This window comes from Melopsittacus undulatus, chromosome 7 (assembly GCF_012275295.1).
Source record: "Melopsittacus undulatus isolate bMelUnd1 chromosome 7, bMelUnd1.mat.Z, whole genome shotgun sequence".
NCBI classification, from domain to species: Eukaryota; Metazoa; Chordata; class Aves; order Psittaciformes; family Psittaculidae; genus Melopsittacus; species Melopsittacus undulatus.
The window spans coordinates 43,190,718-43,216,511 of NC_047533.1; the positions used below are offsets into that span (position 1 = coordinate 43,190,718).

General features: G+C 39.6%; 1 protein-coding gene across 2 annotated transcripts in view; it reads right to left on the reverse strand.

The window, feature by feature from the left end:
* The window catches only part of RAPGEF2 (Rap guanine nucleotide exchange factor 2), a 185,207-nt gene extending 168,804 nt beyond the window's left edge, over positions 1-16,403 (reverse strand). For both annotated transcript variants that reach the window (XM_034064593.1, XM_034064592.1), the window contains exon 1: positions 16,300-16,403. In XM_034064593.1, the coding sequence (XP_033920484.1) occupies positions 16,300-16,368 (69 nt within the window). In that variant the 5' untranslated portion in view covers positions 16,369-16,403. The remainder of the gene's footprint in view (positions 1-16,299) is intronic.
* Between the last annotated feature and the right edge of the window lie 9,391 nt (positions 16,404-25,794).

The window sequence follows — 25,794 nt, forward strand, 5'->3', positions numbered from 1 at the left end:
AGAAGTTAAATTGGCTGGGTAAAAAAGGCACTCAAGTCTTCTGCTTGTTGTCCCAGCTCTAATGACAATAGAGAGCAAATAATCTGGCATTAAAATAGTCACTTACACATGTAAAAATATACCTCTGACTCTTACCCCAAGTTTACATTGACCATAAAAGTATTTCTTTGTATCCAGACCCACAATTTTTCCCACCACTACTTTGTCAAGTGCTAAACAAGCAGCAGCTAACAGAAAATGCATGAGAAAGCTTATTTCTGAAAACTACTTAAAAATCCAACCAAACACCTTCAGGGTTCCACTACAAGTTATTAATTAGTACTTAATTCTGGATGACATCGGTATTTTTAGAGCTGTTTTAACATTTGAATAATGTACTTGCCAGCTGATTTTCCAGATTACATCTTAACAGACCAGAGGAAAGACTGACAAATGGCTACCCACAACCCCATATATGAAATATACTGATTTGGAAAGTATGTCTCCACTCTTACACTCATTTATAGTATTTTACAGTCCTCCTACACAAATTTGAGAAGTTTTGTTTCCTTTTTCCTTATTTGTTGAAACTGAGGATAACTATGACATGTTAATGTAAATTAAATCACTGTAACTCACGCTAACTAGAGAATGACATCAAAATGAGAACAAAATAACAAAAAAAAACCCACTCCGCCACTGAACATTTGGAGCATATTCCTTTTGTTTCAAACATTTCATGCTACCAATCAATACAATTTCTGTGTAGCTATGCTGGTTTCAGTTGCCATAACTCATTTATCCTTAATGTAAAATAAAACAAAACCAAAGAAACCACACACACCCCACAGGAGAGCACAGACATTTTCTTGATTTTATCCAACTGTAAGCAGATGTTTGAATAGAATTTTTTCAACATAAACACAGTCAGAAACCATTTCTAACGCGTGTCATTTTGGTATCGTGTTGTTGTTATTGGGAACTTATTTTTTTAATAAAAAGCAAATGTAAATCATAGACTATTGATTAAAATAGAAATTTCATCACTAAAAAGGAAAAAAAATAATCCTAGTGCTTTATGGGTTTTTTTAAATTTCAGCATACTAAGAGATGTCACGGCAACTTCTCCCTCATACTTCAGATTTTGACACTATTTGGGATTTATAACAGGGCTTTTTTTGAGGTTGAGGAAGGAATCTGTCCATAAACAGCAAGGAGATGACCTTAGTGCTTATGACAAAGTGAATTCCCTTTTCCCCCTAAAGCATTTTTCTCCTATTATTCATTACCAAAGTGAATAGTTTTGGAATTTCAGAAAGCTGAATCCTGGCAGCACAAACCAATCAGAAATAAAGATCCACACACAGAAAAGCCCTCAATTGCAAAGAGAGTGAGAAGAGCAGGGAGAATAAACAGTAGAATGAGAAGAGTAAGCAAAAAAAAACCCAAACAAAACCAAAGAAAAACCTCCCTCCCCCCCCCAAAAAAAGGGGGGGGGGGAGGGAAGAAACAAAAAAATTCACAGTTGACACTAACCAGGATATTCTCAAATAGAGAAAGGGAAAAAGCCTCCTGTTCATCCAGGAAACAGAATTATATGACAGCAGTATAATATGGAAGTCCAATGTATTTTCTGTATTTGGCTTTTTATCGGGTCACTATCTTGCCCCTACCTAGAAGCATCTCACTCAATCTTCTGTATCTGTCTCAGATCAAAAGACAATATTCTGGTTAGCAGGTGCTCTCACACTTCACTTATTTACTCACCCCCATCTTCTCCTCTTTCTTTTCCTCCCCCCTTTATTACGGGAAAAGCCTTTAACAAGTTCTTCACAAATCTCAGGAGATTAACTAAAATGGTGAATTAAATCTCTGTGAATAATTTCCTTTAAATATTCTCAAATTAAACAGTCGTAAGTGAATTAAGTTGGAATCTGTTTGAAAAGCTACTGTATGTGAATGTACATTGTTGAACAGCAGGCTCCTGACTAAAATTTTCTAAATGACTCATGACTGCAGCATCTGCAAGTTTTGCAAGCATACTCTGAGCAGGTTATCCTTCCAGAGCAGCTGCAATGCAGGTAGCACAAGGGCCATGCTATCCCTAAAGCTGGAACTGGCTGAAATGCCTCAACATCAAGAAGCAGCTGCTGCACACCATTGCCCTGCCTGCAGAACACCACGTTTGATGGCCTGTCACTGGAAGCAGGCACAGCTCACCTACACAACAACTAGATCTTGCTTTTATAACTTCTTATAGCCACTACTTTGTAATTTTCTCCTGAAGAAAAAAACAAAAATCCAAGACAAAAAAAAACCCTCACATCCATCTTGAAATGTACACGTCCGTTGTGACATTTAGAGGGCATTCAGATACTAAGAAATTGAGTTAGTGGATGCAAAAAGGATCATCTTTTGCACTCAACACATGTCCTCTTGCCTTACCATACAGCTATCAATTCCACTAATCCAGCTAAGCACAAAAGTGCTGTTTTAACATGCAACTCTATTCCAGAGGTTTCAAGGCTAGCTTTCAGCAGACAGCAAAGCACCTGACAAGATGCTTACCACCCCTCTACATGTTACCACTGGAAGACACATTAGTCAGTAGTTGTTAAGCGCTTTTTCTGTCTTAACTGTAGGCTCCTGTTACTTTACAGGGTAAGCAGTCAGGAAGAAAAGCAAAATGCAAAAGAAACCTAATTATTATTGTGACTGAAAGCAAATGAAAAGTTCTGCAAACATACAAGCTACCCCCCTTCTGCAGAGTTTATGGAAGATTTTGGCCAAGAAAAAATGAGCAAGGCCCCAGCAATTCACAAGCCTTCTGAGCACTGGGACTCATCTCAAAATGATACTTGGGTTTTTATCCCATCTCTTAGTTAAATACAGAATTAGAAGTGGATAACCAATTATCAGGGCACCAAGAAGGTTAGAAAGAAGGTGAACATAGAAAAAGATTTTGTTTGTAGTTGTTTCTTAACAAATGCCGCACTACTTTTTGGTATAATTTAAAACAGTATGGTCAGTACTTTGAATTTCAACAACTAAGAAAATATCAGACATATAGAGCTGGTTTCATAAGCCTCTTTCAACTGACACTGCACACTGAGGATGAGATCATTAAACAGTGACAATTAAACTCACAATCTGTTTTCTTGAAACACATTCAAGACAACAGATTGCAAAGTCTCTCAAACTAAATGCGAAGTACTAAACACAAATCAGACCCATTATAAAAAGTTATACAACAGCCAGATACACGGATCTGAAGTTAAACAAAATGTTCAGCTACTGTTCACAGGCCTAATTCTGAATGCAGTTTAGTTTACTGCATATAGCTGTTCCTCAAAAGTACTTGCTATAAGTGGTCATAGCACAAGCATACAGGTTCAGTTGGTCTGCTGCATAAACAATACTGTGAACTTTAATAACTAAACAGGGCTGTTTGTGAGAGATCAATCCTGAATTTAAAAGCTTGCACTGAACCCCGACTACTACAAAACCACTTATTTATCCAAAAGCACCCACTGCACTCCCACATAGTTGCTGCCCTCAGAATTGCCGTGCTTTCTCAGAGGACTGATTTGAGTAATTGCCTTTTGTTTGCAAGCTGGGGAGAACCTCTTCCATACACCAAAACTCTCAAAAGACATGAAGCGTTTCATGACCATGTGCATGTTATTCTTAGCACCTACAAGGTCTGAGAGACCCTTCATATTTAAGGTCCTCCATGACCTTAAACAGTTGGTGGAAGCACAGGGAATGGATGAGCATCTCCCCAACATGTGTGAGTACTCCTGTCTGAAACAAAGTAACAAAGGTCATCTAAAAATCCACATGGGAAGTAGGTCCAACCAAATAGGATGCAGCCTATGTTCCTCTGCCTCCACATCCCAACCCACATAAACTCTATTCAAAGCAGTAATAATTCAAACTAAAGTGGTTACTGGCTTTTGCATATTAAAATCATATAACTGATATAAACATCAAGAGATGATTTAAAGGTTCCATTTTGTAAAGGTGAAGCAGCCAGAGTATGAAATCTGCAGAGCTGAGGATCTGTGTTTCATTGTGGAAAAATACTTTCTGTACAGTGCCTTTTGGGAAGGAAAGGGGAGAGAACATGCCAGAAAACCACAATAAGTAGCATTTTTGGAGGACAGCACTTCCTGACCTTAACTTTCAGATAAATCCCAAACTCAAGGAGTCTATAAATAGAAGAAACAGGAAAAGAAATCAAGTAAGATATCAGATGTCACTTGTCTAAAGCAGAACTTTCCTTCTTCCTTAACAGAAAACCTGATATTGTTTTCCTAACACAACACAAAGTGTGTAAGTAGCCATATCTTACTAGCCCAGATAGTGGTCCTGCTATTTCTTCGTTATGTCCTGGTTCATTTTACAACTTATTAGAAATATTCTTCACTAATATTCATAAATAGCACTCAAACCTTTTGATACACCTGTGCATATCTCAGGCAACTTACCACAGAGTCCCAAAAACATTTTAGCACGTTAATAGAGTTTAAAACATTATGCTACGATTTCAATACTTAATAAGAGAGTCTAATTTTTTTCCACCACTTTCCTTATGAGTTTTGCAAAGTTGGCAAGTTCTACATGCATTACTTACTACTGAAACTAAGATTACCCTGGAACAAAGAGGATATGTACTAATTCATTACATGTAGTTTAAAAAAGTCATCTAGGGAACAGCACTTCATCAGCTAACAGCAGAGGTGACAGGCCAGTTTTTGGCTGACAAATTGTGACAATCACACTCTAAAAATAAACAGCAACATAAGAGGCAGTAAACATCGTGAAGCTATAGCCAAGATGGCATTTTTTAAATAGAAACCTCACATAATAAACTAAGATGCCTTGTGAAATTACCTACAGCTAACACAAGTAATACTTCACCTAAAAGCTATTCATGAAGGCTGGAGTAACCATTAGAGCACCTGCTTCAAACAAACCTCCTTTGTTCGAAAGAAATGCAAGGTAACTAGTACACTGGAATGTGGGCCAATGTCAACAGCAAATCCAACTGGGTTTATGTAGGTTGTATCACTATAAACCACGTTACTTTCGTCATGGCTACATGTTCGTTAACTGTCAAGCCAGAATGGACTGTAAGAAAGCACCATTATTTCCTTTTTACATTTGAATTCACATAGCATATTCATAAACATGAGAACATTAGACCTTAAACAGCAATGCTAATTTATTGACCTAAAAGTTAGAAATTTGACATACATCAATTCCAGTGAGGACATACTGAAAGTATTTGTACTTTTTGTTTTGTAAGTGGACAATACTTGTGTAACATAAACCGCACTGCAATTTATAAATTGAGTTTACTTCTTCATTTGTATGAACAAATTGATACATGAGAATTGAAGTATTAGCCAAAACCACCCTGCTATTTTTTTCCAAAAGCACTACCAGTGGAGGTTTAGAAAGGAGAAATTAAGACATCAAATTAGCAAGACAGAGGTTAAACAACAACACAAGGCTAGGTACAAAGAACAAGTACAAGAAGAGAGGAATGCTAAGAGGATTAATAATTCACCTGAACATTCAAAAAAAGTACCATCTTCCCATATGCATCAAAAAGAAGTATTCTACCTCAAACCTCAGATTTCTTTACTCCAGGTACTTGGAACTGCTTTACAAAGCTAACAAAGCATTTATGCACCACCATGTCACATACACAATCATATTTTCCAGCAATATCCAACAGTCTAGAAGTTTTCTGACTACTAAAGCAATATTCAGAAAGTCACCTCAAATAAGAGAGCCTTACAAGCTTCTTAAAGAGTATTTAGAAATAGTGGAGACCAGCTATCCATCAATACTCAGTTAATACAATCTAATAGCACTAAAAAAGACAGCTACCTGAAATACGGCTGAAATGGATTACACTCCTCCACACTGGCAAATATCTACAACAATAACTATCATCCTTCCCTTGGTGTTGTTACCTCAGATCATTTTTAACAGCTGAGCTGGAGTTGTGTTGTCATCTGATAGTTGTTCAGTGGCCTATGACCAAGGAGCTGGCATTTTTGAACTAAATCATCGGGAATTAAAACAAGGCATTGGCACCAATTAGCAGCTTTCAACAGTAACAGAGAAGCTGTGACAAAGATGGAAACTCAATTACCCTCATTCCAGCAAGCGCCTGTTCCTGGTCAGCATGTAGCTGGCAAAGCCACTTGTATTTCCATACCTATGGTGCATGTGAAATACTTGAGTCTTCAGATCAGACCACTATGTGCCGTTCACCCAGAGGTCCAATTTTTTGTGCTTTACACAATAAATACATTGTAGACCCCCAAATAATTTGATGTACTGGCTAGTAGTACATACCACAGATTGACAGAGAACATGAAATGCAACTCAGACTGAGATTCTCACAGGTACCTTTCCATAATTCAGAGTGAAAACTGCCTCACTTTGTTTACTGCATGCTCACTACTACCTCCTTAGAAGGGAACATATTCAAACTACTTAGCTACTGCAGTAATAAAGAAGGGTTTAAAGAGAGTCCACCTGACCGGGACTCATGATTAACCAGTGCAAAAATCTCATTTCTTGCTTGATACTCAGAGAATCCTCCATGAACTATACCATTTATTTGTTTTCCTAAGATACATTTACTACTTGTTCCTTTGAGACTACAGCCAAAAAGGAACCTATACAATCAAGCCCTATTTCATCCACAAGCTAAATTAGTATTTTACAAGCAACAGTACTAATGTAATTTAAATTGATGGGCCACTTACTGCCTTCACTAGAGAAGCTTCCAGTCGTTAACCACCTTCAACAACAAATCACAGCATGCATCAAGACAGACTATACCACTACAGCTTTCAGCATCTTATGACTTTAGCAACTGGGATAAAAACCCCAAAAACACAGAACCTCCTGGTCACATGTTCTGCTTCTGCAGCACCTCCACCTGTTTTTTTTTTCTAGTTTTCTAATCTTTTTGGACAATGGTTCCTCCTAAGTCAAGGAGCAGTTCTACAGGCAGAGCTCTCCATCAGGACTGTAGGGGCAGAGTCAGCCCCTTTCCTCTAATTTTTTAATAGCAACAATTTGTAATCAGCTGTCACAGAATCCAAACACATTTTAACAGCATCATCTCCTCTGCTGTGGGGCCAGCTTGTCCTCAGTACAACTTAATACATTTTAACAACACTCTGATTTTGCAGAAGTTAACTGAGAACATTCAAAGCTATTTCAACACTGTCATACATACCATGCTCCATAAACACAGTAAAATACCATGACTTCAACGTATTGATGCAGCTATCTAAATAGAATTGCACTTTTTTTATTACTATAGCTATGCCACCTTCAAAAACTGAAAGAGCTACAGCACACAGATGGGTAAGAGATTGGGTACTATGTCTGCCCAAGCATCAGTGTTCTGCCCACTGCACAGTCAAGGGAGGACAGTTTAAACACCCACAGTAACACTGACAATAGACACAAAGGAATCTGTAATAGTGAACTCTCCCTTCAAAACGTATCTAAATGTTTACTACTGCACGTGTTGTGTATTCTGATATAATTTTTGACAACCAATGGAAAGCCACACAGCCATTGAAGCAAGTGCTGCCTACTCACACAGCTGCAGCATGCTACTGATTTCAGCAAGATTACGTATTTTGAGAAAATGTTCTGTGCGGGTGAGGGAACGGTTTCCTGACACTATTAAGCACTTATCTCTGTCAAAACAAAACCATTTTAGGGTACATATTTTAGGTATGTCCCAATAGAGTTCAGATACCTCAACAAGATTTGCATACCTCAGCAACATTAACTTCCCATTCCCCCAGCCCCAAGGAAGAAAGCCCACCAGCATCTGTTTTTCAGCTATCATACAACAACGCAACATAAATACAGTCAAGATTTTGTATTGGCAATACAAAAATACATCAGGCATCTCTGATCCACCCACTTCAGTGCACGCAAAGGTAGTGTTACTACCCAGGTTTCCTACCATTACTATATTATAATGGAGAAAAAAAACCTTAAAGCTAGATACTTATTACAAAATTTTCCTTTGATGTTAATCCTCAAAACAAACAAAAATGGAAGACTCCTCTCTCAAGAATCCTCATTTTAGGAAATGCATTGGAGAAAAAAAAAGCCCATCTTTTTTTTTTATACTTCAAGCTACTGTTTGAAAATGGAGCACCATATACTCTCTGGGGGATGTTAAGCTGTTTCAAAGGTTCCTACACACAATCATAAGCATTTATTCTCAATCTTGTAGCACAAGTCTTCACACCTTCAGCTGTACCGATGCTGACATTTGGAGTCATAATCTAAACCAGATTGACTCACTTTGATTTTTAGAAAGAAAAAACCCTCACACACCACCTCTTGGAAATAAGTCACTTTACTTTTGTTCAGCTATCAAGATTGTATCATTTATCCTGTTTACATTGTAGCCTCACAAACAGTGGGATCGGCACAATGCGGCAGCAGAGAACATCATCATAGGAAACAAAGCTCTTAAATAAGTTTTGCTGCTAGAAAACTGCAATGTACCACGAAAGATTTAGCCTTCTGTTTCAGCAGGTCAAATCTCAAGAGAAGCTTCATATTGGTGGTACAGCCTTGTTTTCCCACCCCAGCTTACAAGTCACATTTGCATAACATCCCATCTCACCCCTCTAAGTTTTGGTTAATAGGACAAGTAGTCCAAATGGCTAACTTCAAATAGAAAAGACTTTAACAATATTTTTCCCCCCAGTTACAGAAAAAGTAAAATAAAGATGGGAAACAACAGTATCCTTCAAAGTACAGAACTGCAAATACAAACTAAAAAAAAAAAAAAGACAAAAAACAACCAACCCAAAAACAAAACAAAGAGAAGCAAAAATTTTAAAGCACCATCCCAAGAGGAACATGATCCATCTTTCTTTTTGGAAACCCTGAATAACTGAAATAAAAGTATTTATTTATTAAGCCAAGTTTATTTTCACTTTAAGACATACAAAAAGCTAGCAAACAGAAACAGCCTGATAAAGACAGTCAAAACAGGCATGCTTGACCAACGTGTCTGAAACTTAACACCCTTTCCCAGGCAATTTACACTGATACCAGATACAATTTCATAGTGTGGCTTGTGTTTATCAGAGTACATATAAATAAGAGAAAAATTGAGAAACCTTGCTATCCATAGAAACAGCAATGCTAAAAAGTAAGGTCATGCCTCTTTTTTTTTGTTGTTTTGTTTCCCTAAGAACTTTTACCTGTTTTAACCTTATCTTACTCCTTCAGTGTGTTGATCAGGTAACGATATATATGCTGCTCATTATTGCTAGCCAGAATTCCTTAGAACTGCTCAAAATCAAATATCAATTCACTTTTACTCAGGTCAGACAAGACAGAGGTGCACAAAGAAATACATCTACAGATATATGGGCATACCAGAGATACAGAGAGAGAACAAATAACTAATTTTAACTCCAAACCAAAGCTGCAAGAAAAGCACTGCAGCAGGGCTCCTCTCTCTCCCTTTTCAAGAAAAGTGGTCAACTTCACCAACTTCAGAAAAAGAGAATCAGAGCACCACTTCCATTTCCAGACTTATTCAAATGTACCCCTTCAAGCAAAACATATCCAGCAAATTAAATCTGCAACACTGGCTGCAGCGAACAAGGCGCACAGGCTCAGCTGCCCTTGACAAAGAATCTTTGTAGAGCTATCTTTCTGCCAGCGCTCCTTTTCAATTCCCAAACAATACCTCGCAAAAATTAGATCTCCTACTGTGGGAAAGTTCCCAAAACACAAGCCAAAATATATTTTCTCATGAGGATACAAAAAAACCCTCAATGAGGAAGTCAAAGTTCTTACAATGACTGTTCAGTATACATATGGTTATTCTTGAAACATGCCAACAGATTAAGTAGCACATTCTGATTTAGGGAAAAAAAGTTACCAAACTCAAACCAGCAATTCATCAGAGTGAATTAGTAGCTACGACTCAATAAAATGTGTAAGCATGCAGGCTTTTAAAGAGTTTCAAGCATACATAAAAAATAATAGAATTCAAGAAACAATAACTGTTTTCACAAAACTTTTGCTAACCTGTATGGTAACAAGCATGACATAAATGAAGTATCTTCAGATATTATATTCAAATCTTTTTTTTTTCAGGTACAAAATGTTTTCCATGAATAACCTGAAAACATATGGAACACTGCATCCTCCTACTAAAGAAAAACATGACTTTGGGAAACTGCTTGTCTGTCACTTACATTTGCTGGTCTACACTTTCATACCCAAGACAAGAACAACTTATCAATCCTTTTTTTGTATCAGAAGTTCCACAGATTATTTTGCTTATTACTGGCACTAGTGTAAGCAAAAGCCTAACCATGGCAATCAGTTTTGCCTTGCAATAACCCTCCTCTACTTTTGACTCCTCAGCAGCATCACTGGCTACCCTCTGGCTCAGAGGAGTGCATGAGGACAGGTGGGATGGTAATGTCCCTTCTGCACCACTGAGGGTAACAGGCACACACTCTTAAATCAGAACAGCACATTAAGAGGCAAGTAGAAAAAAACCAAAAGCTTGGGCTGAGCAGAAGATCCCTGGACTTCAGGCTCAGCACTGCAAAGCAAGGCAGTATCGTTATGCTCCCAACTTTTAGGTGCAAAATCATATGTCCACAAGGCTGTCAAAAGCATGCTCACAGAAACTTACCCACCCTGAACCTAGTGCAAACACTTCTGCAGCCACAGCAGAGCAGAAATCAAAAGCAAACTCTATCAGATAATTAATCAAGTAGGAAATTACACAGAGCTTATCAGTGTTAAACCCTCACTTTCCAAGTTACCTAGTTTCAAATTGTCTCAGATATGTACAGCTAACCAAGCTGCAATGTTCTGACATTATGAGAAAGCAGGCAAGTGTTACAGGAAAGGTTTCAAATAGGCTATTTCTACTCTATAGGAAGGCTTCCTGATCACACCAAGGTCTTTGCAAGTGTTGGTGAAACTCGTATTACTCACAGTGCAGAAAGCACTAGCTCTATCACAGGGGAGAGCTACTGCAGAAAAAAAAATCAACATTCTTTCCATTCTCGAAGCTCTTGGCGACAAAGATATGAATGACTATGGGAAAATGCACCCTCCAACAGAAAGACTGAGAAATAAACATAGTTTCTTTCAAGACAAACAGAATCCTGAGCAGCCCATTGTAGTACATGGCCTTAGTTTTGGGAAGAACATGAAAACTGAGGGTGGAATTTCAGAATCTGACATTCCAGGGCTGTTTTGACAGAGTAAGATTAGAGACATCGCAAGAAAATCTGAGCTACTCAAGGGGTTTTGGTTTTACTTATCAGCCACAAAAAAAAAAAAAAGATATATTCATACAATTAAGTTTGCTGAGCATGGAATTATGCTGCATAGTAATACCAGCTTGAGGAAAAACAGTAAGAGCAAAAACAGAAGCATACTTACTTCAAAAATACATTCTTCAACATTATTTTTGTTTTAAACAAATACATTACTTGCTGTGTCAGATAAAGGTCTCACCTTTTCCAAATAGTTACTCTCATTTTTGATGCTCCCAGTTAGGTGTTGAAACACAGCAAGGAAAACCAACCCCTACGGCCAAATGTTTACGTATACATGTCTATTAGAACTAGTTCTGTTGCATCTCCCCATTTACAGCCCAAGAGACCTCAAAAGACACATCCTAGGGATGTTAACTATTCTGAACAAGTTTCCAAAGCCCCAAAGCATCTGGATGGCTATTTTTGCTCAGAGCAACTATCCTTACAGCTAACTTCATGGCAGCACTTTACTTCAAGCAACTGCCAAGCAAGAGAAAACTGTCTGAACCAAGAACTTGCAACAGCCTTTCTTCATTAAGCTGTGTTACTATGCCCACAATGCTAACATAAAACCTTAACAGGCTCATGCCCCCACTCAGAATTACTTACAGCAGAAAGCCTGAACACCACCCCAGGAAGTGCAGTTTGGAATTTCATTTCATTGGCCAAATAGGCTTTCCCCCAACAAACAGAACATCAAACCTCACAAACTAAAGCTACTCCTGAATACCCACATTACAAAGCCCTGAGATGCACGATGGAAAGACCTTTATAACCATGTAACACAGCCAAATACCAGGCATCAGCTGTCACAGTCCTTCACTCTTCAGGGCTATGGAGAACCAGCAGGAGAATTTAGCAACAGGAACACTTCTCAGCATTATACTGCTGTTCGAAGCACCATAGCAGGTGTTAGCTTCCTCTTTAAATACTAGTATCAAAGTGATGGTAACATGGGCGCATGCCAACAGTGAAGAAAATCTGAAAGCAAAACCCAAGCTCCAATATATATTTGTTTTCTAAATGAAACAAATCGTAAATAAGCTCTTTTGAAAGATAATTGTAGTCTTCTGGTTTATTTGATACACAATAATTTAAAGACTAAGTATAAATCTTTACGCACAAAAAATGTTGATTTTCTATGATGCCATGAAAATAGACAGCTTGGTATTTATTTGCTAAGAGATCACTATAGCAAGAAGGAAATGTTAATTTCTGGCTTATCTGAAGACTGCACACAATCATGCCATCAGTGGTTACAAGTATAAAAATAACATAACATAACTGGGGAACAGGCTGAAAGTTTATTTGGAAGAAGCATAGGTACATCCTATAATTAAACCATTGTTCCTCTCAAGTGCTTGAGAAGGGAATATCTGCTCAACAGTAACATCCTGTTTAGATGTGTTCTGACATTAAATGACGCATTAATATCAAACTAAAGGCTACTGTACGTTTCTCCCCTTAAGATGTGGTCCGATGCTGTTGCCTCTCTGCTACTCATTACTACTGAACTGAACTGCCTTGATGCACCACACCGGCAGTTTCCAGAAGAAAACCTTAGGCACATAACACATATAAAGCATACATTAAAAAAATTTCTTCCTGCAGACGTCACTATGTGGCATGAAAACAGTGAGCCAGTATGCAGAGTTTCTGAGGTAACTAGTTATTCACATACCATGCCATGCAAATGAGTTGTTAGGATAAAGAAAGAGATTAGGGCTCAGTTTCTCTTGTTTGAAAACAAAAGCAGCCCTACTTTCTTTTTTCTCCCAGATTAAGCTACACCAATATAAAACTGCACACTTTCTAAAATGGCCTATGACACAAATAAGAATTTGTTTTGAAAAGACTTAAAGCTGTAGTAGTTCACATAAAATGATGTTTGGAGGAAAAAAAAAAACAACAATGCTATTAGTCACAGCTTAAGGGCATAAACCCATTTGTAATTTATGAACATATAGAAATTAGATTCCCCAAACTAGTTAAATTAACTTCCTAGTTCATGTCTTCAAAGAGAAAATGAATAGTTTAATAAAGCAATTAAAGAGCAGAGCTCTCTTACACAACAGGCATGTTAAAGTACAGGCCATATTCTTTCTTACTTTTGAGCTTCTTTAGTCGGTGGAATGTTGAACTGCAATTCACAGAAAAACTCTGTGAGCCAGCACACACCAAAGAGATACGGAGCTGAAGATTTTCCAAGGGAACTGCAGAACACACTGTTTACCTCCCACCACCCCCCAAAACATAAAAATCAGTCCAGCCCAAAATCACTGAGAGGCTCTTGCACTGCAGAAATTCATGCAAAGCTAAGTTTGCTTTCTTTGATAATGAGCATCAAATCTGGCACTCCTCAAAGCTGTACATACAAATACAGGCTCGCTGTGCTACTGTCACTCCTCTTCTTGGGCCTGCAGTGAAGTCGTTTAGCCAAATTTGCACTATGACAATCCAGGGTGAATAGTAATGTTAAATGCATATTCACCTTCTTGTGATTTGGGAGAAGCTGAGCCCCAGTGACTCTGTTAACACAAGTAACCAGCAAATACACTACTGACATACTTCTCTTGTTATCTCCTGTACTGACATGAATATTATAAATATATTTTCTTTTTCAAACTTTAAATTTGACTCTCTTAACTTTAAAGATATCTCACGACTTCTCAAAAGCCAGAATTAAGAACTATTTTTATGAGATAGCCTAACAAGGAAAGAAAAATACAAGTAAAGAGACAATAAAAAGTTACTTTAAGGGAGGAAGGATAAACAAAGTCTTTGCGGCTTTCTACATAAGCATCTTTTTTAATTTTGCTTAATGACTGAAAGAAGGTATGCACAAGCCTATTTCTTTCAAATTCCACCACTGTTGTAAAGTAAAACTGAATTTCCAGAACAGAGAACCAGCATGTCAAAAAACTCCTGAATGCAAACAATCCACCATGAGCCGTCCACAAAAACGCCAACCAAGTTCTCTGCTGCAAGCTCTGCTCTTCTAAGCAGCAATAGGAGGGCACGCCTGACCACTGTTTTCAAGTATTTCTAGTGCTAACAACACGTTATGTTTCCCACAAATCTGGTCTTATTTGCAAATTATTTTGGCCACTCTCTGCTTCGTGGATTTAAGGGTGGGTTTCTTTTCCTGTGGCGACTGCCACAGCAGGCTTCCAGTCTGCTGATTCGGGAAGTTTTACAGCATTAACACAGCTCCTAGTGTTCCTGATTTAGCTCTCTATTCCATGCCCTTCACAACGGCTTTATCCCTGCATTCAGGCCAGTTTCTTCACTGCGTCATTTCTTACTTTCTGCCCCCTTTCTCATTTTGTTATCCCTGCTAAAGAGCAGGGTCGACTGGCAAAGACAGGAGAAACTTTAACAGTTCACATGGCACAGATCATCACGTCATGGGGGAATTGTCATCCCCTAAACCCAGCCTGGTGGCCCCACTACCTGACCAACTGGTTCCTGAGCATCTGCCAGTGTCACTCCTCCCAAACCCCCAGCCATCCTTTGATAACCATCTCCCGAGGCCGGACACTGCTGGCAGGCTCTCCTGATTGGAATTTACTGCTCTGTACCAAAGCAAGGCACCTAGCTACAAGTTTACAGAGACCGTGCTTCCCAGGAGAGAACACTTGGCCTCCTTCAGCTTTCACAACACACAAAAGGGCTGGGTCCAGCACTGAAGGCAAACACACATTTGGAAAGGGTCAAACAAGGACAGAGAAACAACTTTAGCACCACGAAAACACATTCCAGAAGCATCTTTTTTCTTTTTTTTACATTTAAAAAGTAAAAATAGAAAAAAGGCAAGAAATGCAAACAAGACACACTAAATACAATGCCTATGCAGTCAGTATATTTTTCCATGGGAGTTTTTATTGTCTCACACATATTCCATGAGCATGAGGATAAAAATAACATTACCACAATGACGTATCCATAGTAGAAAGAATGACTTATGGGTGCCGACCGAATGTCAAGGTTTCCTCTTTGCCCCCAATTTGAAAATACCACCAGCCAATCAGCCGCCTGCCAAAATAATCAGTAATGCCATCTCTTCCCCAAAACCAAAACAGAGCCACTGCTCAGAGAGCCGGACAAGCCTTTAGAAAACAGGACAGATGGCATTACAACTCCAAGCAAAGTAACTCCTTGTATCATTAGCTATTGAACCGCGGCTTGATGCGGGGATCAGTGTAAAGCTTATTAGTCTTTAGACAGTTGGCAGCAGCAGCCACTGCAGCAACCATCCGGGAGCAGAAGGAACTCATTCAGTTTAGTTGTTTTTCAGGTCATGTTAAGTCAAAACGCTTCTGTACACACTCCAGTCCCCAATTTAACCTTTCTTAGTCCCTCAAAGCGCGATTACACTTACAAGCTGCTTCGACTCATGCACTCCTCCGACAAAGAGGGCTCCAGGAGCCCTGCGCAGGTATCTAAAAAATCCCTGCCTGGTGCCATTGTGTAAGGATTTCACCCTACTTTGAAGAGCAAGGACTTGCCAAGAATACCACTGACCTCAGCCCCAACATTATGAAACAGCGCTGCCAGCTCCAGCCAGCTATGTAAAAGTAAGGATTGAATTCAAACCCAGAGCCGCAGCGTTCTGCGGGGTAATAACAAAACAACACAACAACAGCAACAAAAAAAACACCCCAAAAATCATACTCTGGGCACATTTTCCCTTTTACCGGAAGAAACCTTAAAAACCAACTCAGCTGGCGTTTCCTTCGCTCCCTTCCCCCCCAAAAAAAAATTGGGAGCCGAAGGAAAGTTGTTGGCGTTACTGTCTTCCTCCCCTAAGCGGGAGCTTGCCACCCGGGAATTCAGCGCTGGGGGCTGCGCGGGGAAACCGGCGACGGGGCCGCTCTGCTCCCCGGGGCCACGGGGCTTAAACATACACGCACCCCCCCGGCGGGGTCCGGGGGAAGGGTCCGCCTACCTGGGGGCTCCTCTCCGCCGGGTTCTTCATCACCGCCTGGCGGAAGCTGTTATCCACGTAGGACGCCATCGCTCCCCTCCTGCCTCCCGCCGCCGCCGCCGCCGCCCGGGGAGGTGATGGGGGAGGGCCGGCCGCGGCCTGCCGCTGCTGGCTGCGCGGCCGGAGCGCTGGGCGAAGGGGCGGCGCGGAAGCTCCGCGGGCTCAGCAGCGCCGCCGCCTGGACTAAGAGGCGGCGGCCGAGCCCCGCCGGTAGCAGCGGCGGAGGCGACAAGAGCTCGGCGCTCCTTCCGTAACCGGCTCTACGCGCCCCGCCGGCCCGCTCCGCCGCATCCCCCCGGGCACCGTCGCCGCCTCTCGCCGCTTCCTCCTCCTCCTCCTCCCATCCGGGCTGATGGGGGGCTCCGCGCCCGCCTCGGCAACGGGGAAGTTGCTGGCTTGGGGAGGCGGAGCGGCGACGGGGCGGGGCGGGGGGGCGGGTCGCTGGGGGACGCGGCCGGCGGGGGGACCCCCGCCGGCCGCGTCCCCCAGCGACCCGCCCCCCCCCCCCCCCCCCCCCAGACAGCGATTCCTAAGCATCCTTCCCCCCAAAGTGAAGCCATCCCTGTCGTTTTTAAGCCCAAAATAAAGCAAACTGACCGGCTGTCGCCATCCCCCCGAGGGACGCGCATCAGCACAGCTCCGGTGATGCACCCTGTGGGTATTGGTGAGGACGTGGAGAAAAAGCAAACAATAAAGACTTGATCGGCTGGATCTAGTGCTTTGGGGAGGCCACCTGTTGTCCTCAAAAGTGATCGCCACCAGCCGGCTGTCCTCTCGCTCATTGCTATATGGGATGAAAATGAGGAAAGGAAGAGTGTGAAATCCTTAATTCAACACTTTTCTGGGGAGTGTAGGATAGACTAAATTAGACTAGACTAGAACAGAATCTAGTAAAGTGGGTTGAAAAAGACCTTTAAGATCATCAAATCCAAGCATTACCCCAGCACTGCCAAGCCCACCACTAAACCATGTCACTAAGGGCAGCGTCTACATGGTTTGTGAACACTTCCAGGGATAGTGATTCCACCACTTACCTAAGCAGCCTGTTCCAATGCCTGATTACACTTTTGATGAAGAAATGTTTCCTAATATCCAATCTAAACCTCCCCTGGCGCAGCTTGAGGATGTTTCTTCTTGTCCCATCTCTTGTCACCTGGGAGAAGAGACTGACACCTCACTATAACCTCCTTTCAGGTAGTTATAGAGAGCAATAAGGTCCCCTCTAAGCATTCTTCTCACATGAACTGAAGTTTGTAAAGGATAAAGGTCTTGCAACATGGCTGATTGTCTTTGTTTATCACCACACTGAGCGTGTCTCAACAGCAGCTTGACAAACACACATTATGGAAGTATTATTAAATGTGTCATTAACAGCCGTGTAACACTACTAATGTATTTGCTTTTGCAAGCGATGTGTATCCTTTGCTGATACAGATCACACAATGTAAATAACGTCAACAGTAAGAAATATGTCTGATTTCCAGTCACTAGCAGGGATTTACACATTTTAATCACAATTAAGGTAGTGTAATTTTGATTTGTATATTTTATTTGTGAAAAGTCACGGGGATAATCATTTTTTCCCCACACAAAACACACACCGCTGGTCTCAGGAGACAAAAGCTTATGCTTTTAGAGGCACATGGCTCTCAGGCTGTGCTGTCAGACAGTAATCTACTAAACCTACTGAATTTGTAGATATAGCTCATTAACAAAGATAACTCATTGGACTAATCCCACTCATCTGTGTCAGCAAAATATTTTTGCAGCTAATACCTATAATTCTGGGCAGACCATGGGAAAAGACTAGGGAGGGCTCTGCATCCTGACTACATTCTGCTTGTAGGGGCTTATTAGTAGTACTTATGAGGGACTTTTTTTTTAACTAACAGATTGAAAATGTACCGTACTTTGCCCTTAAAAATAACAGTGTTAAATATGCCTTGCATTCATCATCCAGAGAGTATAATCAGGCCTGCAGCTATAGGGAAGTGCCAGCTTTTCCAAAGCTCAGCTTACCAACCCAGAGTGCTAAAATTCCCTGATTTTTGTGGGGCATATGTATAGGGCAGTGCCGCAGGAATGCAAGGAATGCTCTCCTGGGCTCCACTCCTCAATCACTTCAAGGCACCCATTCCCTCCTGCTGCAAAATAGCTTGCCTGACATCTTCATATCTCTACATCAAAACAGAGCTACCCACTCTATTTTAATATGCAATTATCTTTCATTTCAGAGCTATTAGCTATAACAGCATCAAGTGAAGTGTTTCTCTCCAATTAATTTTTTATTGTGCTAGCTGGTAACACAATACCTGTGATTCACAGAGATGTTTCACTTCAGCCAATGGGATTTCGGGGGGCTCCAGTTGTATGCTGAGCAGTGTAACAGAATTTGATGGTTATAGACATATGTCAAAGGCCTATCACACGCTATGTTAATTGTTAGAAATGGGAGTGAATGAAAGCTAGAGAACTCTGTATGAATACACTCAGCAACTTCTTAGTAATATTTAAGGATATGTCACATCAAAACCTTTTTAGTGTCATAACTGTTTAATGTAGATGCTTCTGATTGTTTATATTCTCCATGGTGGATACAAGTCTGTTCTTTATGCTATTTTTTTCCAGCTGAAATTGGAATTGTTCTTACATCTGAATAGAAACACAAAAAAACCCAGCAAATAATCATCGACATACAGAGCAAGGGCAATAATTGTTGCAGAACACATGAAATTAGCTCTGGAAACCTCTATTTTTCATTAAAATATTCAACAAAATAAAATTTACAATATTTGTGCAACTTTCATATTCTCTTAGTCGAGCTGAGTTTCCCATTTCCTAGCTTCAATAGTAAATCAGTATGCTTTAGAATACACACATACACCAGGACCTGCCATTCATTTTACATTTGCTTTTCGGTTATTCCTCATTCTACATTATCCAGCCTAATTTACAATGCATTTTTGGAGGGGGTTATTTGCACTGGTCATCATATTGTTACATTAACAGATTTCCCACCCCATATTACGCTAGGAAACAAAGAGTTAAGCATATACATTACATGCAGTACATAGAATATTGATATTTCGGTAATACGAAAAGGCTGCAACTCAAAATATGACAGCTCAGCATAATATCTTTTCAGATAGCTGTAACTAAACACCATGTTAAAGTATTTTAGAAAAGTATTTTGCCTTAGAAATGCATTTTTTTTGGCTTCCTGAATATCTCCACTTCTTTCAAGAGATAAATTCAAGTGGTCAGGTCAAACAGCTGCTAAAATGCCAAGGAAACAAATTCGATATTTCTGGAAGCTTTTTGTTCAATTGCTAACCCTCATGTTTAGAAGGATACTCACACTTTGGAAGTCTTGCACTTGACTTAGCCACATGGCTTTTAGTTTATGACAACAGTTATTAGTCACCCACAATTAAACGCTTGGTTTGCTCAGGAGAGGCCAGCCTGCCCTGGTGGGGAAACAGAACATTGCCTCTTTGAGGAGTATAGTAAATCAGAGAGAGTCAGTATGGATATAAACCCATGTATGTCCTTTTAGCCCCTTTCTTTGGATAAATACTTGCTGTCATCTGTCTTCTGGAGACAGCATGGCAGATGAAGCAGATCAAAGCAGCTGAGCTCTAGCCCTCAAAACTGCCCATCTGCTTCCCAGCTCTCTTCAAGCACCTTCTCAGCAACCAAGTTAGTTTCATAACCGCTTGTGGTGGTGGATGGTAAAAGGGAACAGAGATTCTGGCCTGGCAAACTACTCCAGAGCTGACCTTGAGAGCAGTAGCTATTCCCACTGGGCTGGGCAGAAGCCAATCCTGTTGAATTTTTAGTCAAAGTTGAATGATTTCAGGTACAAGTAAGGCCACTACGAAGGGCAGACTATCTCCTTCAAACAAGATTAGCCTCTATGCTCTTTTGCAATGGCAATGTTTCCAGGAATGCTGTCTCTCACCTTCTGGGATTTATACACAGACGGGATTATTATCTTTTGTAGCTCCGGCTTTTATCATCTTTTACAACATGATGAAGGGCATGTGGGGTTGTTTGTTTGCTTTGTTAGAATTTTTACACAATATCCTCTAGTTATGTGCAATTTGTCCGTTAGCAATCACTAATGTATAGGCACAGTATATAACCATCCTTCTGTGTCACTTCTGTCCCTGAACTGGAGGGTAGGATAGAAAGATGTCAGTGCCTTAACAAAGTCCATGCTAAAATAATCCTTGAATATGGGAACCTTTACTATAGGTTTATGGTCCTTTTGTACTTGTAAGGCAATACAATATTCAGAAGGTTATAAAAGAGAACTTGGCCTGTGCCATAAGGCAAATTTGGGGTGGGAGGGTGTCTTTTTTTTGTTTTTCTTACAGAAAACCAGGAAGAATTTATGACTACTATAATGCATTTCATACATTTGTTCAGAATATACCACTATTTGCATAGCCACATTTGGGAATATTTATCATTCAACTCCTGCTGTAGCTGCAAATGTATGAAAACCAGCTTTAGCTAGTTGGTTTAATACTAACAGTGGCAGCTTAGGGACCAGAATAAGCTAACTGTCCAAGTATTTACATGGTCTTTGAAGAGAAAGTCACAGCCCACACTGTATTCCCTTCAGCTGCACTGATAAAGGTGCACAAACAAAAGGAAAGGTGGCCAAAATTTGTATTGCTTCATCAATCAATCATCTGCTCCAGCTTCTCCTTCTGTGAAAAGAAGCACAAAGATATCAACCGAACTTCTTATGTATTCTGAGACATAAGAAAAGCACTGCAAAGTGCAGTTACTCATAACACTAACAAACAGCATTTTGAGTTATTTTTAAAGAAAATTAATCACAGACATAGAAACAGTCAAATAACATCTTCTGTCATTATCAGGACATTTAGTGAAAGAGGTTGTTACAGTGAAATGGTGCAAAGCCCACAGCAGTAAGTCTGTGCTTCCATGCTGGCGCACGCTGGGACAGGCTGCCAACAAGGAGAGGCGCCCACTACACAGTGCAAAAGTATCAGACAAACTAAAACCAGGGTCTTTTTAGATAGACAACACTTTCTGAAATAGGTTAAATCATGCACACCACTCCTTTCCAAATAACCATGCATAATCTAATACAGGTAAAATATACATAGGAGAGATTTCAACTGCCCAAAATATATAATGACACAGTTTTGTGAACTATATATTCACTGTCACATGTATTTCTAATATTCTATTTCAGAAAATATCATCCTAAATAAGGAAAAATATTTAATTTTTATTATCTGCCTTTGAAGTTTTCATTATGGAACAGATTAAAACCCAGATTTATATTTTGATGGTTTGCTTTTAAACCAATATATTTCCTAAAAGAAAATGCAAACTTCTACTAAAATAACTATAATTGACTTGTTTAAAATAATCTTTTGGTTATTTTAATATAAAGTGATTGTGCTTAAGTATGAAAAGGGGAAATAGTCTAAAAGTCAGTCCAGACAGGATTATTATTTATTCAAAGTTGATCAAATCTTTAAAAGAATTTAACTCATACGTATTAATGATAAATAGCCAGATAATTATTAACATCCAGCGATAGTGCTTTTCATAAAACACTAGAAGATGACAAAGTTATCTAATAGATCATGCAGAATGATAAATAAAACATGTAAAGCTCTGCAAGGAAAATAAAACACATAGAAGGTAGGAATTTTATTCCTGCACAAAGATATGAAATATTTATAAGAGAAAAGATTACTGTTAACATTGTTAGTAAGACCTTTCATTCCAAATGTGCTATTTTCAGTATTAGGATTCTATACTGATTGACTAATTTTCACTGCCTACTATCAGAAACTCTTTTTTTTTTATTAAAGTGAGCTTTATTATATGTGATTGAAGTGTTTGTCTTCAGTCTGTGCTGTTTCAAAAAATATGACTATATTTATAACTTTTGGCATTACCGCAGGCCATTATTCTACAAATTAAGTTTACAGCTGGTAGCATTTTTCTGTAATGAATTATTGATTAATTATTCCAGATATTGCCTGTCCTGGCTCAGCCACCAGGCACTGCTTGCTGCACCGCTAAGTCAGCTCATGCTAGAACTATTCCTTGGACTGAGTCCCTGAATGCCAAATTCCCATCAGCTTCCACCTCTTTAGTCTTGTCACCATCTTCCACAGAAGTCATCCATGCTCTTTCCCACTTGCTTTAACACACTATATACTGCATCACAAATATGTTCCAACATGATACTACTGGTTCTTATTAGAAGAGCATTTGCATTTGCATTGCTTCCTAACAACCTTTATAAATTATTCCCTCGCTTTGAAATTAACAGTCATTGTGTATAATGTTTATGCGGTTCAGCCTTCTTCATCCTTCAGTCACCATTTAGATCTGTTCAAAGCATATGGGGATGTGTGGGTGTGAACTGAAGTGAATGTTTCTGTGCTGTGCATACATATCCTGGCAAAGCATATTCACACCTATATCATAATGTGACAACTACTAGGTACCAATTTAAATGGCTAGAATCAACCGTAAGTTCAGAAAATGCTAGAAAAGTTAGTATTTTTATTACTTACAAATCAGTGATATCACACTCCATGAGTACATCCAGCATCTGGAATAAAATAGGATTAAAATCTAATTTTACCTTATCCCAAGAAAGCATATTCTAGACAGATCAACACTGAGGTAAGTTACCAGTAAGCTTATCCTAGAATCAGCCATGTTCGTTCTGGATAATTTAACGACAATATGCCTAACCTTGTGTGTGCAGAACTTCTCACTGCATCCTTAGTCGAAGAATACTCTTATTAGAGAGATCACAGAAAACATATATATAGTTTGTGTTCAAAACATTGTTATGACCACGCTTGTTTCACACAGACTCTACAATCACCAGTAATGTCAGCAATGAAAAGTAAGACTTCTATTCCTTTCTATTTGTAAAGAACAAACTGCAAAGAGATCTTTTTTTCCACTAGGACCTTCAGCTTCTGTACAAATACGCAATGATAAATTCAAGCATTAAATTAAGTTGAAGCAAGAAATCCTTGACTAATACAAAAACAGATGCATGAAGGAACAGACAAAAATAAGCAGTACTGCACAGCTAGGAAGTCACTAACTGTGTGGTAGAAATTTCCACAATGTATTCCTTGAGTTACCTCTATTTAAGGCAGACAGTAACAAATTATCCCTTTCCCTCATTATTTTTGTGTTAATTTTGCTATTAATTTAATTTATTAAGCAGATACTTACAGTACTTTTTAAAAATTCAGCAGCTAGCTGTGATAAACACTATTTTCCTAGCTTGTAACAACTGATTTCTGCTGAGAGCATCCACCATTGCCTTGTTGTACCACTGCTGGAAAAACATGGAAACCTGCTGTCTGACTCACTTTTCCAGAACAAATTAAGCAAAAAAAAATATTAAAAATGAACTCTCTTATTGTTGCTGTGCTTAGCAGAGCAACTACCACAGGGAAGTTGCCAGTGAAGATCTGTAGCCAACCAAGTGTATTTGCAAATGTGTTTTCTAAGTCAGGAAGAGAAACTGAAAGGTAAGAAGCAATTATACAGATTGTACAGAACTGTACAGAATGAGATTAGTGTTTTGTGGGAAAACAAGTGACTCTTCGGAAAATGTACATTTTTGAAACACAGGAACTTTTAAACATTCTGTCAGCGGGAAACTCTTGGTAGAAATTTTCCCTTTTTTGTGCTATTAGCAACTTAAAAGATTGCAGACATGCTGGCATCTGACCGACATGGTGAGAGCCCCGTATACTGCCACAATAAGCTCACTCCTGTTATCCATATTTAATTTTCATTTCCCTTCTTTCAGCTCAAGCTAGCTGGAATGGAGACAGCTCGGTGTATTTAGTCCTCACAATAAGGAAGTCTTGAAATACTTCAGAAGTACCCTCCTGCAAATAAACTGGAGGGTGGGGATTGGCACCCACATACGCTTGTTCATGTGCAAATAGGATCCACGTGAGGAAGCAGATTCTTCAGCAGAAGAGCTAGGGTGGATCATTTCTCCTGCTTCAGTGTATCCTCATGTTAGAGCCGGCGTCCTCAGCTGATTTAAAACCATATATTTCATTGAGATCAACAAAACCCTTTCAGTTTAAAACAGCTAAAGACCTGCTTCTTGTCTCTGATCCCTGTCAGGGTTGCAGGGAGCTCTTGCAGTGCTATGGCAGAGGATGGATATGCCTCTTTTTGTTTCTAGCTGAAAACCTGATGCACTGTTCTAAACCCCCAGAAAAAGAGACCTCTCTAACATACACTCAGCCACACCCCTGAGAAAGGGGTGCATGACAAATAACAAAATTATCTTGCCCCTGTTTGCCCAATGGCGACATCTGTATCTTGTTAGGAACACATCAGCTTCTAAAATGGATCTCCTCTCAGGTGGAAGTGAGCTGTATAACTTCATTCCATTGATGTGAACAGCTAACAATTTTGCCTCGAGCCTTCACATTACCATTGCGTTCAGGTATGAAGTTAGATTCCTCTTGTGTGGAAGGGAGTAGCTGGAAGTAGAAGAGAAAATTGCACCTTTAATTAATTTGTCTTGGTCCCTTATGTTCCAAAAATAATGCCAATGTTCCAGAAGTTAAGTTTTTGCATGGACATTTTGATATGTTCAAATAGACTTTCTGAAGTTTTATTTGAAGCATCTGTAATACTTATCCCACACTCATCACTAACACTCTTTCAGTAAGCGTCCCGCTCACCATATATGTAAATCTCTGAGCCAGATAGTGAGTTGATACTCTTGGGCAATGTAAATACAATAATTTAAAAACACACAGCAACACATCTTTAAAGTGCAAAGAGGGGCCTCTCAAGCAAAAAAATAACTTTTTTTTCTGAAGCCAGCAATACCAGTGCAGATATTCAGTTGATTTGAACTTGGAGACCAACACTGAAGTGAGAGGAAGTATTTTCCCACTGTGGCTAGATCTTAAAAGATCTGTACATGTGGGAGTCAAGTTGTACTTGACAGGAGCTTCAAACCCAACGGTTCCAAGGGTAGTTTTGTGGGAAATAAAAACAGAATTTGTAGGTGGATGGAGATGTGATGGCATTTGAAAAAAACTGGTAAACAGGTGGCATGAACCCATTCTACAGTGCTTGAAAATGTTTGGTTTCTAAATTCTTAAACCAGAAAAGAACCCACATTTCCCTTTTCTCCAGAGTGATTTGTGGTGCCAGATACCTTTTCTAGAGCAGGAAGAGGTAGCTAAGATCCAAATGTAGAATTATTCTGGAAAAAAGAAAGGATCTGATTTTGGGGGTTAAAGAAGCATGATTAGTTTATACCAGTCCACTCCTTCACCCTCTTCCGTGCAGCATGAACATGCAGTGCTCTCTGCCACACCTGCAAGTTCAGTAACTAATTCTCAATGTTTTTCCTGAGAAGCTGCAGAGTCCTTTTTTTGCCTG